Here is a 16,821-nt window from a genome sequence, read left to right as displayed (position 1 = left end):
AAGTCACTGAGAAGAACTCTGTCTATTGAATGTGGCTCTAGAGCCTCTATAAATACATAAGGAAAATAGGTAGTAGACTACTTCGCTGACCGTATCGTAGACCGAGTCGTAGACCGTGTCGTTGACCGAGTCGTTGACCGAGACAGTAGTAAGACATACGAGAACAAGGTGGTGAGTCATAAGGTGGTACCTGAGAGTGACCTCAACGGTCGACATATATTGTTCGTTCGACACCAGGACTACAGCCGCTAGAGATATCGGAGGAAGTGATCAGGAGAGCGTTCCGAGCGAACGTTCCGACAATGGGCGGGACTGTGGCTAACAGTCCTGATAGGGGGAGATCTCCCGAGCCCAGGCGCCAGTGCGCCCGAGGAATGCAGGTTGGAACGTTCGGAAAGTCTGAAGAAAACCCAGCAATGCAAAAAAATATATAATTGAGTGCAACTCACCCCAAAAGAGGCTTGAACCGTCTGTAGTTACAAGGTCTCCAGGTCAAACACAATCAACAAGCACTTTAAAGCTCTCATGCCAAAAATGGAATATGTAGAGAGCTTTTCGGTGCACACTCGTGATCGTTTGGGATCTCAACCTCCCCCCCCCCCCCAGTGCTTTCCTAAATGTGAATAGTGAGCCAGATAGAGAAATCCCCTCAGATGTGCTTTTTCCAGGAGCTTCCGAGTAGTCCCGTAAGCACTCTAATGACCTACCACACAGATGCCGTTTAGGCCTGAGATTCTTCTCCTCAAGCTATGGAACTAGTTGAAATCCACAAGGCATGTCCAAGGTCAGTCTCGGCTTCCACGGGCTGGATCTCTTATTGAAAACAGTTGACTCAATATGAATATGTAAAATAGCGGGTTCAAAGTTTACGGTTCGTGGGAATGTCGGAGAGCAGGCCCAAAGCCTAATATGTTCGAGGATTTCAACTGTAATAAGCGTTGGAGCTGCAGTCCTTTCCATAAGCTAGTTAGAAAAATCGAGAGCTTTCTAGGTACAAATGATCCAGGCCTCACTGTATGCTGCCACCGCGCCCCTCCCACGTAACGCTCTGACTATTGCATGTTTCTACTTCTCAACTACAGTCCTCGCAAGGCGTCCCGTCTGCATTTGTCCTAACCAAGGCCGTTTCGGATGTCACAGCGTCCTCTCCTTTGATGTATGATCCAGCCTCTTTCACTTTCTTTTTCCCATGCTTATCCGAATGCCCCAGATCCCGTCCCGGTTGGATATGATCTCTCACGCGCTGTTTTAGGACTTTGGTTTCTGCAAGGCACCTTGTTTAGAAGGGTCTCCTAGTGATCGAGCAGAGGAGTTCATACCGGGAAATCCACCTTCAGCTTTGCGGTCCCAGAGCAGAACTTTCCTAACTTCTGGGTCTAGTAGTATATTTTTGTCGTCAACTGAGTCGTCGTTTGGAGCAGGGACATACGCCTGGGTATCCGCATTAGAACTCGTCAAGATATTGCCGTCTCCATGCGACACCAACCAATTCAACTGTAAAGAGACCACCAGTTGCTGGGATTAGCGCGACTTCACCGATTGCAGTCTCGAAAGTTGATAATAGCTCTTGCGCAAACTACTTTGGCCCAATTGATGCGTGGATCAGTTCTACAACTCTCTGCTGGAGAGCGACGGAGACGTGCCAGATTGACGAACATATGCAGCCCGCAACATCCACCTGCATTGTATGCAATACGTTATGGCGATACGCGGAAGTACTACTTGGTTTGCCTGGATTGCTGTCATGGTGACCGGATTTAGGATTTTCTAGAGGGGTTGAGAAGAATAGCGTAGTCTCATCAAATGTTTTGAGGGAAAATGTCATTTTTGTTATCGATAAGAACTCTGACATCACCAACGGGGCCCGTGCTAACGACACGGAAAGAGATCCCATCTAGTTGTGTAGAAGGGCATGAAGGCATCCCAAATTCCAATCTAGTTATCCATATCTCTCAATTACAGATGTCGGTTGGGAAGGCCTAATTTTTAAAAATTGTTTCAATAGCTTCAAAGTTGGAGCTACAGTAGTCTTGCATTTATACCAGTGTGTCCAAGAGTCAGCGTCGCTGTCAGCGTCGCTACCAAGAGGCTGATAACGTAAGCAGTCAGCGAGCTTAGCTGTAAGACTGCAGCTAGCTGGCAGCTCGCTGCCTTTGGTGGCAAGATTTGGTGGTAAGTTGAAGCTTTTGGTAGAGCTCTGTGTAAAGCTTTAGTGCAGAGCTTTAGTAGAGCTCCGTGCAGAGCTTCGATAGAGCTCTATGTGGAGTTTCGGTAGAGCTCTATGCGGAGTTTTGGCAGAGCTCTAAGTGGAGTCTTGGCAGAGCTCCGTACAGAGCTTTGAGGGAGCTTCGTGGAGCCTCTCTGGCAGAGCTCCTGGCAGAACCTCCGTTGCTAAGCCTCTGGGTAAAGCTTTGGTAGCTAGGGAAATTAATTATGGAGCCTGGCTTTAAGCTAGAATTATTATAGATTAGTAAACTCTCGGTTAAATACAGCACGCGCCAAAACTGGGTCAGAGGCTCTACTAAAGGCTTTGCCACCTATACTACTTGCCTAATTAGGACAGCTAGCTGACAGCGTGACAGCGAGCGGACAGCGAGCGACCCACTTTGCGCAGTCAGTCAGCTATAAAGGCTGAAGCTCGCAGCTAGCTGACTGTTGGACACACTGATTTATACAGCTACAAATTATGGATAATGCTTAAGCGTTGAAATATATCTTTTATGGTTTCGTAGCCACTACCACATCTTTTCACCAAAGTTAGCTGTCGCTCCGGTCCTTAGAGGTTGGTCAAGAACTCGCCGAGACCAGTGAGAATTTCACCAACGGTCTCCAGGACTGGGCTCAACACGGCTTTTACTAGTATCGAGACGTCGCTGACGACAGCTCCGATGAGAGAAGGGCGATAATGGCATTAACTAAGAGTAGGAGAACGACGCCAAGGACTTCGACAATAGCTATTATGCGTTTTAGTTGGTGATCTTCAGAGGAGGCAACTCGTGGGCAAATACTTCGGCTCACTTACTGCTCTCAAGTGCTGAAACAACACCCTTCGGTGTTGACATAATTTTAGTAATTAGTTCGACGATGATGGCCACGATGGAGTTAAGGTCAGTGTCAACCGCCTCGACAACTTCAAATCTTTATGATCGAACAATTGCAGTGGGGATAGCAGAGACAATCTGCCGGCAGCTGGACTGAACGGAATTGAAAATGGCGAGTTTTTCAGTCTCAGATAGGGCAGCAGGAGCGACAGGAAGCGAGGAGATAGTGACATCTAACAGCTGTGTCAAGAAGGGATTGCGTCAGGTAGTGGATTCACGTACTCGTGGCACCAGCGTGTGTCTTGACCTCTGTCACGAGTTCCTTCATAATAACCATGATGTGCGAGCACGTCTCCTCAACGACACGCTTCTCGGAGACAAGATTGCGCTGGCTCGCGCTCACTGTTGAAGTAGCTAGGCCACTAATGAGCAAGCTGGAAAGGGTGAAAAGGGAGAAAGCAGAGAACTTCATGGTGGCACTAGTTTAAATGTATTCGAAAGAGTGACTGGATTCGGAAAAAGGTTAAAGAGCGACTGAAATGAGTGACAAGGTTGAGGATACCAGATGGAACGCTTTTCAGTGGTTATGGAACGAGCGAATGTGAAAACATGTAAAGTGAGCATCACTTGATGGCCTATTTCGCCCTCTGTATGGGATTCTCTAGGAATAATGGCTAACGCTACGAAGGAAGAGATATTTATGAAGCTACTGTTTCCATCTAGGCGCATTCCAGCCACTATGTCTCTTCCGAGACTGCCTCCACCCCAAGAAAACGCGAAGTCTAGCGGTGAGAAATACTCAATTGCCAGGAATGGAAAAGATGTCGGCATGTCTTGCTAAATGGAGCCCTGTAGAGAGCCGTTGGAACGGTCAGGGCACGGATTACTGGACGACGGGAAACTTCCGGAAGGCAGTGAAGCAGGACGTCGTTGAGATGAGGGTGTGCTCGTAATGCTTGGAACTGACGTGAGTCTTGCTGGCCTAGTCGCCCGTTTTCCCATGGGCGAAAAAGTAATCCTTGCAGTGTAAGAAAGGAAATATCCCCGGGCCCGGGTGCCGGAGGTAACAGCCCCGGACCATTACTTCTCCCAGCCAAAAGGGGAGAGTGGGGCTGTCAGCCTGCCTTCAGTGCAACCAAAGGAAAGACCCATGATGATGAAATCGACACAAGAAAGTGCCTTTGTGGAGCATCTCACCCACCACCCCATCAACATTTCTCATAAGTCCCTTCCCCTGTCTCTCCTCAGACCTGCTTCATTCCTCGCATTCAACGTATCCGTCAGTAGATTCCGCACTGCACAGCTATACACCTAGCCTAGCTAGTCTGTGTCATCACTTTCTTCTGGAACACTACACTAGAACAGGGAGTACATCTACTGAGAATTACAGTTATGGAAACACTCCTGGCGGCCTCCCGGTACCCCATTGGTCCTGCTGCTGTTGTGGAGGAGGTGGATGCATGGCTGCTGTTCCCCGATACCCATAGAATGGCGCCCAACGGATGTCTCGAGTGTATGGATCATTTGAATCTTGGTTTGGCGGAAGGCCTGCATGTGTTAGTATTCCCCATTTTGTGAAGTGTCTAAGCTAGACAGGATACGGGGCAAAGAAGAACCTTACCAGTTACTGGTGTATGCAGTTGATGGTTCACGGGTGAGTGCGTCGGATGTGGCGCACCTTGACCGTGCATTGGACGATTCGCTGGCGGATATGTTGGGTGTGTAGGAGGAGTGTAGGTTTGTGGGGTCTGGTACTGTGGGAGCTGGATTTGCTGAGGGGGTGGTTGAGGAGCATGCTCGTTCTGCAAAGTGTGCGAGGACGTATTGGCTTCGCTCCCACTGCGTGTCTTCTCAGCTTCGAGCTGTCCGATACGCGACTTAGCTTCTGCGAGTTCTGCTTTCAGCTTTTCCAGCTCCGTCATGGTGTCTCGGAGCGAATTAGTCTCCTCGTGTGGTGTTGGAATGCTCTCATGGCGAGCTGCTTGATGGGAGGGCTCCGGCATAGATTGGCGGGGCTCATCCGGCGAACCATCGGAGTAGATACATGGCCGAGATTTCTCAGTGCAGGTCTTGCATGTTGGCCGCATTCCATCACACTAACGTAGAATAGTTAGACGGTGGTGAGTACCGAAATCATACAGAATCATATATACCCTTGTCTTCTTTGCTTTGCAAATGTCGCAACTGCTTCTTGACTTTCGTCTCGAATGCTGGACAGGAAATTCTCCATTCTGCGAATCCTCTTGGATAACATCTGAGGCGGTAGTATCGGTCTGTATCAGTTCTAATAGGGATCGCAGACTTTGTGCCCTTAGATCACTCTCGATCGAACTTGCTGCAGTCTGTTTTTGAAATTCTTTATCCTTTTTCGCTTTCTTTTTCTTTGGTTTAGGGGAAGTGTTCGGCGCAAGTTCAGGCTTATCTTTCCGGGTTCTTTGCGCAATCCTAGCCAGACTTATCTGAGTCAGCAAATTTTCTTAAAACTCTATCTCCCCACTCCGGTATGGAGCTAGGTCATGGCTGGCAATTCAGGATATTCCATGATGCCATTGCTGCAACAAATGATATAGGGGCTATACTCCACATACGCTTCAGGATTGTGCACTTCCAGATAGCGTCTCCTTTTAGAATCCTTGCGCGGTGGCGGTGCTCTCTCCTCATAAGTTTTGTGGATAGGTATGTGCTTATAAAATACATCGAGGGATTGTTTTACCGCCGAGAACTTGACCGAGAGAACACCTCTGCAGTCATATACTGGTTTCGTAGCTCTCTTGCCTGGGCAGAATTAGCTAAAGCCACACGTTTATCTCCATTGGCACCGGCAATAGAAACCCACCATACTTCGCGCCCTTCCCATTCGCCGCACGATCCTTGTTCAGCAACGAATCGTTGCAATAATACGAGAAGCGGAAACTGTCATCTTCCCTGCTGTTCCAGCAGTTGTGAAAACTATACCGATACCCATCGACCCGCTGAATCGAATCAACACATGTCTTTGCAATCGCACGTTGCTTCTTCATTTTCTCCTTTGGATCCGGTGTCGGGGCCAACGCCTCTAAGATGCTCATGCTGGTCTTCTGCCCTGGCAAGCTAGGTAACGCCAACGTTGCGGCAGGGTTCGCGAGATGTTGCGCGTGTTGCAAGTGCCCCGACGCGTTCGATGTACTGGCATAATGCGTATCAAGCCCTGCGACCGGCAGGTATCCTTGCGGGGCTTGCAATTGCGGCGGAGGCTGCGGCATTGGCTGACCTGCAGCAAGCGAAACCATAAAGCTCGCGCCTATCCAAAAAGATAGCTGACATTCAGAATGTTCAGGTTGGTCGGGGGGGTTGGCAAGATACTCGCGTAACGAAGCCTCGAAATCGTCGAGGGACGAGACGTTGTATGTAGTGGTTTGGGCATGTGGATCTTTGGCTGCCCTACCGCGTGCAAGTTGGACAGGCCCATGAGTCCATACTCCATCTGGCGTGTCTCTTTGCGGGGTGATGCTCGGAGGAGTAGAGTCCTCCATAGTGTTGAGGGTCGGTGCGATTAGAGAGGTTTGTCGTAGAGAGCTTTCTGCGGGCCCTTGTCGTTGGAATAGAGAAGACGAAGGGGTGAAACTACGCCTTCGGCATTCTCCGGAACGGACTCGATTAGTATTAGTTACAGTCCCTCGTCAAAAAGTCTTCGTGCCAAGCACACATCAGATATGGTATTTGCGTAATATTCGGTACAACGTGCTCTGGTTAACGGGAAGGCCTGCCTTGAACACCAGCTCCTTGTACGTGATCCTAGGATTTACGCGAATTATCCTTAAGATCTTACGTTTGTCTCGCTTTCAACACTTTGGAGGACGTCCAGTTCAAGGAGTAGACTCACCATGTGGACGTTAGGGTGGTTTTATCAAGGTATCTTGTATGGTCGATTCAGGAAGATTTAATTGAGTCGCGATTTAAGGGGGTGTAACTGCCGTAAGCTGGTCATTCCTCATCTCCTCATTTGCAATATTGACGTCAACCACGGCCCATCCACAATCTCGTCCTTAGTTAACTCAGTCATACCCGTACCCTTTAGCACATGGGCCGGATATCAGAACGAAATCTGATGCAGGCCATTCTTCCACTCTTCCGTCGTAACCAAATAATATCCGTCACCTCAATGCAGCACGATCTTCTCTTTCGCCTCGCGGACAGCGGCAAGATGATGGTCCTCATCAATCTCAATCCTGCCGCTAGAAAGCCTGTGGTAGATTCCTTGGTTTAGCTGAGAGCAGTTTTGCTTTTATAATTCTTCACAATAGTCCTAATGGCCTGTCTTCCGACACAGGAAGAATTGTCACCCTTTGTTCTGATGACTTTGCATGGCCCGCCGGCAGTGTTGGTAATTACATGCGAGGTGACATCGGCCATATATCGTTGATCGTAGTAAAAGAGAGTGTGGAGCAGGTTGAGCATGAGCTATGAAGAAAGTCAGTTTAGGGATCACATTAACCTCATGTTTTGTGAGAATTGGAAACGTGCTTCGAGAAAAGCCCTACCTACAGACTAGACGAGCTGGAACTTCAAAGCAGATTGAAGGACCTTTACAGAAGCTCGGCCATTGCCCCATCGAGAAGGTGGAAACACGAAGGGAATAATGAAATGCTTTTAGTAGCTACTTCACACCAAAATATCACGGCTTCTCCTATTCATCTACAGGTTCAGCAAAGTCATGTTTTTGGACACCTTTTGAATTGATGGTTTCAATAATTTTTAAAACCATCTCTCAGGATACCCGCGTCCAGCACGGCCAAACCCAACTAGTCTGGAATTTTGGATAACTTGATCCCATCCATCATACAACATTAGCGTATTTAAGCGCCGCCATTACCCTAAAACCTAAAGCGGTTTCCATGATTTAGAGAAATCCGGTCATGACATCGTCAAAAGCGACCGAAACCAAAATCGTAGAGAAAAGCCAAACAGTCCAGAACCCCCCGAGGTGGTATCGATCAATGAGAACGCCAGTTGTTAAAATCGATAAAAAAAGATAAGAATAAAAGAGAATAAAAGCAAAAGGAAGAAGGCACAAGAAAGTTAATAGAAGTACAAAGCTTAGTCATCTCAATAAGGCTGGGAACCTTTTTTTCTCATANCATGAACTCCTCGCCATCAGCATCATCGATATTATCGGGGATCCAAGGACCCCTCTCTTCCGCCGTCGCACTATGTAGTGCCTCAGCTCTCTTGAGTGTTTGCACATCCAGGTCGGTGACATAGCTCTTCCCGTCCAGTAGCTTCATGCGGACCTCGAACTCCTGATCGAGCATCATGTCATCCTTCCAGAGCCGTCTTTGCCCGTCATATAGACACACCACGCGCTTCTTCATCTTCATCTTGTCAGTCGCGCAGCCCCAGCCGGCTGGGTAGCTCTTACGCTTCTTACGGCCGGAGCCTGAAACGGCTACGCCTCCTTTGGAGAAGGTCAGGCCGGCTCGAGGACCCCTCCCACCAGAGGTCTTCGTCACTTTTGAGGGGTTGCCACCCCCGACGTGCGATGCGACACCCCGGGGATGTGCTGATTGTCACGCCTGGGTGTTCTTGCGGGACTTAAGCGCACCCTTGCCGGATCGGGAGCTACGCACGCCGTAGGTATCGTCGTTCTGATCATCCACGTCGATATCCTCCTCCTCTTCTTCTTCGTCCTCATCATATACGGGGACGGAGTAGTCGACGCTGTTAGGCAGACCATTGCGATCCATGGTCTCCTTCACATCCTTGTCATCTGCCATCGATGAAAGCAGCTTCTGATTGATGGCCTCGCTGGGGTCAGCCTGCTGGACTACGCGCAGCACGCAGTCGTCAAGATGCTCATAGAATTCTTGCGCGTTGGCGAAGGTCACTGAGCAGGTTGAGCAGGTGCCCGCCAGGTTCGACTGAGATGCGGTATAGGCTTTCTTGCCCGTGGGGGACTTCTTGCGGCTATTAGGCGGCGCCTGCTCAACGCCATGAACAGATGTTAGATGGCGCTTGAAGACGTCGGCACGGTTGAAGCTCTTTTCCGCTGCGGATCCTGAGCCTGGACAGAAGCCGCATACCATTGTACCCTTGTAGTGGGTAAGAGTGTGTCGGTTTTTGTCATATTTCCTTGCAAATCCCTTGACGTGGTATTCGCAGGTTGCGATCGGGCACTTCTCTGGTCGTTCATTCTGGTGGGTGAGCATGTGTGCCTTCAAATCCTTGAAAACACGTCCGCATTCTGGGATCGGGCAAAGACCCTTCTCTCGACTCTCGTCGTCAAGGTCATAGCTGCTTCCGCTTTTCCGACTAGTCTGGGAATGATGCGAATGTATCGAGGCATTCGATTGTCGTCTTGAACTATTGAAGTTTGGATATGGCTGGAAGGTATGAAGATAGGGAGACTGGCTACGCCTCTTAAACTGCCTTGAGCCAGCGCGGTTCTGGCTATGGGCAGAGGCATTTGATGGAGCCGGGGACGGAGGCTGCTCGACAAATGGGAAGCGTGGGGATGGTGTGGTTTGAATGTCTGGATAGGGAGAGTTGGCGAACGGGATGGGAGTGGGGAATGGCTGAATAAGAGTTGGGTCTGCAGACGAGCTCGTTAGTAGAGGATCTTTGGGAGTTTTCGACAAAAACGCAGAAGATGGAATAATGTAGAACGAGACAACGAGTTGCAAAAACTGGAAGGAAACCGACAAGAAGATTCCAAAGGAGGAATAAAACTGTTACTATTTTGATTGAAATGAGGAGATCGACGATTAGCAGGAGAAAGAGAAGAGTCCGTATTGCTCTCAGGGATATCGTTTGGCCAGATCTCATTCGAAAGGAGCGAGTTCCTCCTTGTTTTGTATATCCCAGGCCCAGAAGGTGACCGTCGCATCGAAAGAGGACTTGAAAACTTGGCCGAGGCAGGAGTGGTGGGTGACCTGAAGACACTGTTCTGCGAGGATTCCTCTGATCTAGGATTGCTCTGACCAAAGGAACACGATCGGCTAGGTGGGGTTTCCAAGCACGCGCGATTTGCTCGATGGGACCCGACCGAAGAACTTGAAGAAGGGACAGATGACGCGCAAGGAAATGCGACAGAAGACGAGACTGATGTCGAGGAAGAAATTTCAAAAGACTCACCGACACAACCCGGAAACTTGTCGGTTGCAACCACGTCATCATAGTCAAACCCGGAGCTACCTTGTACAATGCCTGGAGCAAGCCCGAGGCCATTCATACTGCTCCACGCGTCATGGTACGGCGAGCCCATTGCGGACGATGAAACTGAAGCACCCGACTCGGATGAGGTCGAAAGATTAGGCGGCTGAACGTCGAAAGAATGCGATCCAGAATTAGGGGACGCGGCTGGGCTGTAATGCTGGTAACTAGGCTTAACACCTTGAGCGATGCCGTCGAAGTGAAAGCGTAGATCGGCTTGCGACCGAGGCATGTCGGAGAAGGCTTGCAGAGAGCCTGCGTCGAACGGAGCACTGAAAGTGGGGTCTAGATATGTAGATGTGGGGAGGTACGGCTGGCTAGACGCGAGGACGTCGAATTGTGCCTCTGGGTTGGAGTAGAGCTCGAAGTCGTGCGGTGGGTATTCAACGTAGGAGATCATTGTTGGACTCGAGAGCAGTGAGGCCGAGGAGAGCCAACTGCTTATACTTCTACCCGGGTCTTGGACTGGTGGTTAGCATCAATTGGCAGAAAACGAGACGTCAGAACGTGGGTCTGGTGGGTGGGAGAATTATATAGGGCCGACGCTCGACAGGGGGAAAGCTTACGTTGAAACGCTGGAAAGGGCACCAACTCCTGGGAGCCTTATCCGTCGCACAGGCGGCTATCCAGGCTTGAAGGAAGCGGGAAATGTCAAGTCGTCTCGTATGATGTGCGATCTGCCGTAAGGTTGCTGTTGCGGTGATAGTATATCGAGCGTCAGGGAGGCCAAGCGAAGGACAGGTGCGGAAACGTCCCGTAGCGGCGGTAAGACCGAGTGTCGAAGGATCAATAGCAATAGCAATGACCGCAGGAGGCCTAAATAAGTGTCTAGAAGGGGAGTTCTTAATGCTGATCGGGGCCTGGGTTTAGGTCGAGGGGTTCGGGGGCGAAGTTGAATTATGTATAAAGCTCTTTCACGGCCCCCAGGTGGATGCGCAGCAGCCAGGCCCCGGCATGCCGAACCCTTGTACTGCCCTACGGCTTGTTCGCCGTGGCATGAGGTGGCAGACGGTGAATCCGCGCTAGGAAAATTAAGAAAGACAATAATCCTGAGAGTATCGTCCGCCAAATTATTGCATCTCCGCCTAGATCGCGCGCCCCGAGCGCGCAGAGTGAGACCAGCCTCCCAGACGATGCGGTGTGCCGCCCAAAGCCCCGGCTGCTCCCTGCACCACGCCTGCACTAGCCTGCAGGTCGGTAGCTTCGCATGGGCCGCTCATTCCCAAATGCGACGTCGGGGAGGCCCCTAGTTGCTTTCGCGTGGGCAGGCTCGAGGCCCGATTCGGCGAAGACAAGCGGATATGGCTTGTTCTGGATGATTTGCAACGCGAAGCGCTCAAATCGACGCCCGCCCCTGCTCGTCGCGCTCGGGTAGGGAGAGCGATGTGTTCCACCACCAAGCCAATCGCCAGGAAGCCAAGTCTGCGCGAGCCATGCCCTTGGGTGCAGTATCCTGGCTTGATTCGCTGGCCTGGTCGCTCACTTCGGGGCGGGCGAGCATGCCCGCCGAATTGCACACCCCTCCATCACGGACGTGGCTGTGCTGATGCGAATGGGCTGCCAAGAGGGCCGAGGAATGTTTCTGAACCCTGGCCCACTCTAAATTTACACGTCCATTTCCCCAAACGGGCACACCACCAGCCCATGGGGCTGGGGTGGGGCGCAGTCACCGACTCAAGCTTCTCACCACTCTCCCATCTCAACTCCATCACCGCCCATGACGCTCTTCATCGTGGGGATTGTCCCGCACTGCGCGTCATGGCCGAGGATTCTCACCGCCGGCTCCTCCAAGGCAGCAGATGTAGCAAGAGTCGTGGGCAGCGTGCTCTGAGCATTAATTGCGTTCGGAAAAAGGGGTCTTGCGCTGATGTTCGCGCGTCCAATAATGTTCCTGTTGCCGGCCCTTTCTCGCACCGTTTCATGATGATGACCGCAGTGTGGGGGCCTTTGAGAGACGGCAATCTCGCAACGGGTCTAAGATCGTAGGGATCTGGAGAACGGTTGTTGTTGTCGAGATTTGACGACGTGGTGTTGGATGTCAGACTCGGGCTTTTCGTTCCGTGACGGTTCACCGGGAACGGGTCATCTCGGTGTCTTGACATCTCCTGGGCCCTGAATCCTTTGGTCGATCACATTGGATAAGGCTGATGAAAGGCGTGCGAGCACGACGGAGCACCGCAATTCCTACCAGCATAGAGGGCCTATCATACACCGGGGCGTGACACAAACTCAAATGCGGGCCTGCAGTGCGACCCGATCATTGGGGGTGCATGAATATTGCTTGTGTGCCCAATGATTCATCTTGCACAATCAAAATGTGACTCTTTCGTTCAACCTAAGGTAAGCAATGTCTTCAGAAGCTCAGCAACGTTCAACCTCTATACACCCGTGTATACCTGTATGCAGCAAGAAGCCTCTTGCGCAAGGCGGGAACTGGTTGCATACTGCGTTCTGCACGCGGTGGCGTGATGAAAGGCAAGCGTTGCAAGGGCACTATTGGTGCATCTGAAGATGAGACGGCAGCCAAAGAGGCCGCTGGAGCATCTGGAGCTGTTAGCAAGTCATCTATAGAGTTTAGGCGCGCAGGGACCAAGCGTTTTAGACTCCGTTTTCCGCCCGGCGACACTCCCGACGAAAGCCATTGCGACGACTGTCTTATGCTTTCAACACGCCCCTCAACTTGCTGAGGTGCTTTTCGGCTCTCCCCCCAAATTTTCGCCGCAAATGACAGTCTGTATATTGGGGGGATGGATACGAGACGAACAAGGGCTTCGTGTACATAATCGTCGGAGCCAAAGAAACCCCAGACATTTCGGGTATGCCTGCTCGCTGCAGTGAATTAATTCATCAACAACACCACTATGGATGCAGTCGAAAGGCTTCTTGGTACGAGACTGTGGCGGTGTCAACGCCAATACCCGTATCAAAGCCTCGAGTGGGCTCTAAATATAGCAAATTAGCAAGCAAAACATCCGCGCATCTGCCAATCAGGTGTGCAGCACGCCCAGGAACCTGCAGCAAATGACAATGTGCATGATCTGAGATAGGGCCAGCACAGCCACATGGTCAAGTCATGCCTGAGCCCTGTGCCTTGTGTCTTGGAGACTTGGACCTCTGCTTTCAGGCAAGTACTCTGCGGCAAGACCCGGTAAGATGAAAGCGAGGGCTCTTCTAGAACCTTTGAAACCCCCGTTGCCCAAAGGTACCGAGATACATTGGTGCCTGACCGTATGCAGGAGACGGATGCCATGTCTCGTCGTATATTCGGCATCTGCAGCTTCCCGTTCTGATTGGCAATTGCGCGCACCGTTGCTATTAAAGGATGCGAGGGCATTGTCGGGGGTGTTGGAGGGGCTTCGCGATTAATCTTAACAGTAAGCCCGGCGAGTGATTACACCGCAACCACCCTTCAAAGAGACGTCCCCCACCCAACGACATCTCAGGGGTTCAATCGCGATAATTTACACATTTGAGACATGATACGGAATGCACTGGAGGGTGAGATGCCACATGGACGAACGAGCTTGTGTCCTCCTTCGAGCCGGAGCGTTAACCCTGAGGACTGCGGTCGCGACTCTCTTCCTCCCTGGCCGCTTCGCTTCACCATGTCCGGTCGAGCAAACCTTGCGCACATTGCTAGTCAAGAGATATAGGCACAAGGGGTCTCGAATTGGCACAATCTATCGTGCGAGGCCGGTTCTAGAAGTCGAAGGGGTGCAGCATCGGGTTGTGCAGAGCACATGGCGTGCCGAAAGCCACAGGGACGGATGATCCGCAGAGACGTGCTCTAGGGAGAGTAACCAATATTGCGGGCCTGGAGCGACGCCGCAAGTTGTCAATGGTGTTGGGGCTATCTCGACACAGCGACGAGTGGCAGCACGAACCCGCCCCGTGTGGCTGGCTCTGGGGACAATAGATTAGTCAATTCAATTAACCTGCAATTAATTCGTCCCACCAGCGCTGCCCACGCTTCGTCGTACTTGGGTTTGCGGGGATCGAGAACCAAACCCTACCCTTGCGCAATGCGCGCGCGCGACGCAAGCGAGGCTCTTTCCGTGCTGTTCATGGGGGAGGTGGAAAGGGGGTCACTCTGCAAGACCGCCGTGGGTCGGCCTCGCCGCGACATGATGGGGCAGGTTTGGGGGGTTATTGACAGGCTTGACAGGCGAAGCCGAGACCCCGCAAAAGTCACTGGGCAGGGTAAGGTGGGAGGGTGAGCCGAAAGAGCGGATTGGCTTGATCCTTCCCGCGCAGGCTTGCAAGGCTCGGGAAAGCCACTCACCACACGCTCACCACACGCAGGAGTGAGATAGACTGATTCTTCCCAGGGTGAGCGAGTCGCCATGGGCAAGCTTCCGCCAGAATCTGTCTCTGGAATGTGCTCGACGCCCGGCCCGCCAAACCCTGGGACATCTTGGGGACATCTTGGGGACGTCTTGGAGGGATTGCTCAGGGTGGCCTGATGCTTCTCGCTCAACCGCAGAGCCTCCTGTCCCGTGTGCCAATGCTGTTCGTCCCCGTCGTCCATCCACTCATCGCGCAAGCCAGATGCCGCGCTTCACACGTCACGAGCCCGACCTATCGAAAGTTTGCGTGCGCGATGCAGCCTTCACCGCCGACGGACGACCGCCAGTTCTGCCTCAACGCGGTGAGCAAAGGAGAACAAGCTTTCTGTGCAGAACAAGCGTCGACCGGCACTAGCCAATCAGTCGGAGCCCGTGAGAGGCTCGGCCAGCGTCCAAAGCGTTGGCAGCACTCCCTTCCTCTGCCCCGCAGGCATTATTGACCCGGAGTCGCGAGTGGTGACCTGACCGACCGCCAGAGTGATCAATGGAAAGAGTATTTGCGCACTCCAGAGCGCGCCTCGCACGCCGAAGCAGCAGAAGCAGCAGAAACATCGGCGATGCCAAGGAGGCTGCGGGACACAGAATGCCGAGTGTTTTTCACACACCCTCCCAGCGGAGTTTGCCGTGAGGGGCTCAAGCATTCAAGCATGCTGCCTCGAGAGAAAGTTCGCACAGTCGTCGAAAAAAAGCACAAGGCGAGTCTCTCGTGGCTAGACTGTAATCGCCTGCCACTGCCAAAACAACATGTGACACCTGCCGCAATGCGCCGGCATGGACTGGACACCAGACCCGGCTCTGACTCTGGCTTGCTGACCTAGATCGTGCATCACCGCAGAATTCCACCATCACAATGTCACCAACCTACTGCTAGTGGTGATCATGCTGTGCGCCCTGCAGATGGCGTACGGAGTCTGTTTCTACGTACTGCTACAGATTGGGAATGTCCTCACGCCAACCCCAAGCGTGCGGGACATTCTCTGCAAGTTTAATCATTCCTGATGCTTCACATATTCGAATAACAACATCCCGCACGGCTCGAACCTCTTCAACTGTGGCGCCATTGCTGATAGCACCCTTCAGATGCCCTTTTAGTTGAGGATTGACCTAATGGCTTGTTAAAATTCTAGACCGATTGGCAGGAACCTAATACGTACGTCTTGAGGGATCAGCCCGGCGAGCAGCACGAAGCTGCTCTCCGCCGGCGTCAGAATGTTGGTATTGCTCAAAAGATACCCGTACATGAGCCTGGCCACCACCCCCAGATCTTCTGTGCCGGACCTGTCCATTTGTCCCATCACCCTCTTGCTCACTTTGCCATACACCCGATCAAAAAACTTTTGACCTCGGTGTAGTATCTGAGACGACGGCATATCGTACACCTCAACAGGTCGTGCGCTAGGGGAGTATCCCATGGGTTCATCAAGGAGTTCAGAAGGCGTGGCCCCTTTGAGAGCAAAGAGGCCATTGATTGTCTTCGTGAGTCAACAAGAGTTTAGCTAAAGAGAGCTTTGGATGTACCTCAGGAGCATACCTTCGGCAGTCCCACAATAGCAGCAGATTTGATTAGCCCTTCACGCAACTTGCGTGCGATCTGCAATTGCTCAGGATGCGCTGGCTTGATGTTCTCTGTCGGCCCAACTCCATGCTCAATGGCGAACTTGAAGACCTTTGGGATTTCGTCAGGGCGATTGATTACGGAAAGCGTAACGCCGGCTATGAAATACCAGCTATGCTTCGGCAGCTGTGGATGTCCACGAATTGAAGCGAGTAGCGGCGGGGTTATAATTGCCGGAAGATGGTTTAGCGGAGGCATGTTCAAAGAGGTATTTGTCTCAAGGAAGATGAGCATGTCGATGATGCAGGGCTTGGCATTTTTCGTCGGCAATTCGGTCCCTGCGCCTTTGATGTGGGGAAATTTAAGACCATCTCTGATCCTCGTTCATAGACGTCAACCTGACCAGATATATTATTCATGTGGTTCAAGGTTCCAGGAGATATGTCATCGTTGGAATAGTACTCGTGTTCGCGCAGGTGCGAAGTGTGCTAAACCAATGCATTCACCTTCAAACACCTCTTTGGCCCTTGGCACTGCACGACACAAATTCTAAATATACGTACGTATAACACCCTCTAAACGCTGGAATATCTGGCCTACGAATTTACCCAGGCCCCGCGCCCTAGAACCACATACCAACCCAAGGGACCTTCATGACGTAGGCTTCGTTCAGCGCCAAGCAGGACCCATC

General features: G+C 51.6%; 4 protein-coding genes across 4 annotated transcripts; all 4 read right to left on the bottom strand.

The window, feature by feature from the left end:
- Positions 1 to 592: 592 nt before the first annotated feature.
- On the bottom strand, positions 593 to 1,962 carry K441DRAFT_669892 (uncharacterized protein). Its single transcript, XM_067650197.1, has 4 exons — positions 1,657 to 1,962; positions 1,487 to 1,576; positions 1,320 to 1,431; positions 593 to 1,263 (listed from the first exon to the last, which is right to left on the bottom strand). The coding sequence occupies exons 1-4, from the start codon at positions 1,744 to 1,746 to the stop codon at positions 1,073 to 1,075; spliced, it is 483 nt and encodes a 160-aa protein (XP_067497457.1). The 5' UTR covers positions 1,747 to 1,962; the 3' UTR covers positions 593 to 1,072.
- A 3,175-nt stretch (positions 1,963 to 5,137) lies between these two features.
- Positions 5,138 to 6,553, bottom strand: K441DRAFT_591556 (uncharacterized protein; the record flags this gene model as incomplete). The annotated part of the gene is made up of 3 exons (XM_067644840.1): positions 5,138 to 5,495; positions 5,630 to 5,816; positions 5,878 to 6,553. 3 exons carry the CDS (start codon positions 6,551 to 6,553, stop codon positions 5,138 to 5,140), a joined length of 1,221 nt encoding a protein of 406 aa, XP_067497456.1.
- Positions 6,554 to 8,152: 1,599 nt separating this feature from the next.
- K441DRAFT_591576 (uncharacterized protein) lies at positions 8,153 to 10,680 on the bottom strand (the record flags this gene model as incomplete). Its single annotated transcript, XM_067644841.1, has 3 exons — positions 8,153 to 8,580; positions 8,623 to 9,609; positions 10,152 to 10,680. Coding segments are annotated over 3 exons (1,944 nt in total), but the record flags the coding sequence as incomplete, so codon positions are not given.
- Positions 10,681 to 15,456: 4,776 nt separating this feature from the next.
- Positions 15,457 to 16,405, bottom strand: K441DRAFT_669883 (uncharacterized protein). Its single transcript, XM_067650196.1, has 3 exons — positions 16,107 to 16,405; positions 15,730 to 16,047; positions 15,457 to 15,679 (listed from the first exon to the last, which is right to left on the bottom strand). The coding sequence occupies exons 1-3, from the start codon at positions 16,386 to 16,388 to the stop codon at positions 15,503 to 15,505; spliced, it is 777 nt and encodes a 258-aa protein (XP_067497454.1). The 5' UTR covers positions 16,389 to 16,405; the 3' UTR covers positions 15,457 to 15,502.
- Between the last annotated feature and the right edge of the window lie 416 nt (positions 16,406 to 16,821).

Source organism: Cenococcum geophilum (genome assembly GCF_001692895.1).
Source record: "Cenococcum geophilum 1.58 unplaced genomic scaffold K441scaffold_77, whole genome shotgun sequence".
NCBI classification, from domain to species: domain Eukaryota; kingdom Fungi; phylum Ascomycota; class Dothideomycetes; order Gloniales; family Gloniaceae; genus Cenococcum; species Cenococcum geophilum.
Note: the sequence above shows the minus strand (reverse complement) of the source record. Positions and strands in the feature narration are given on the sequence as shown.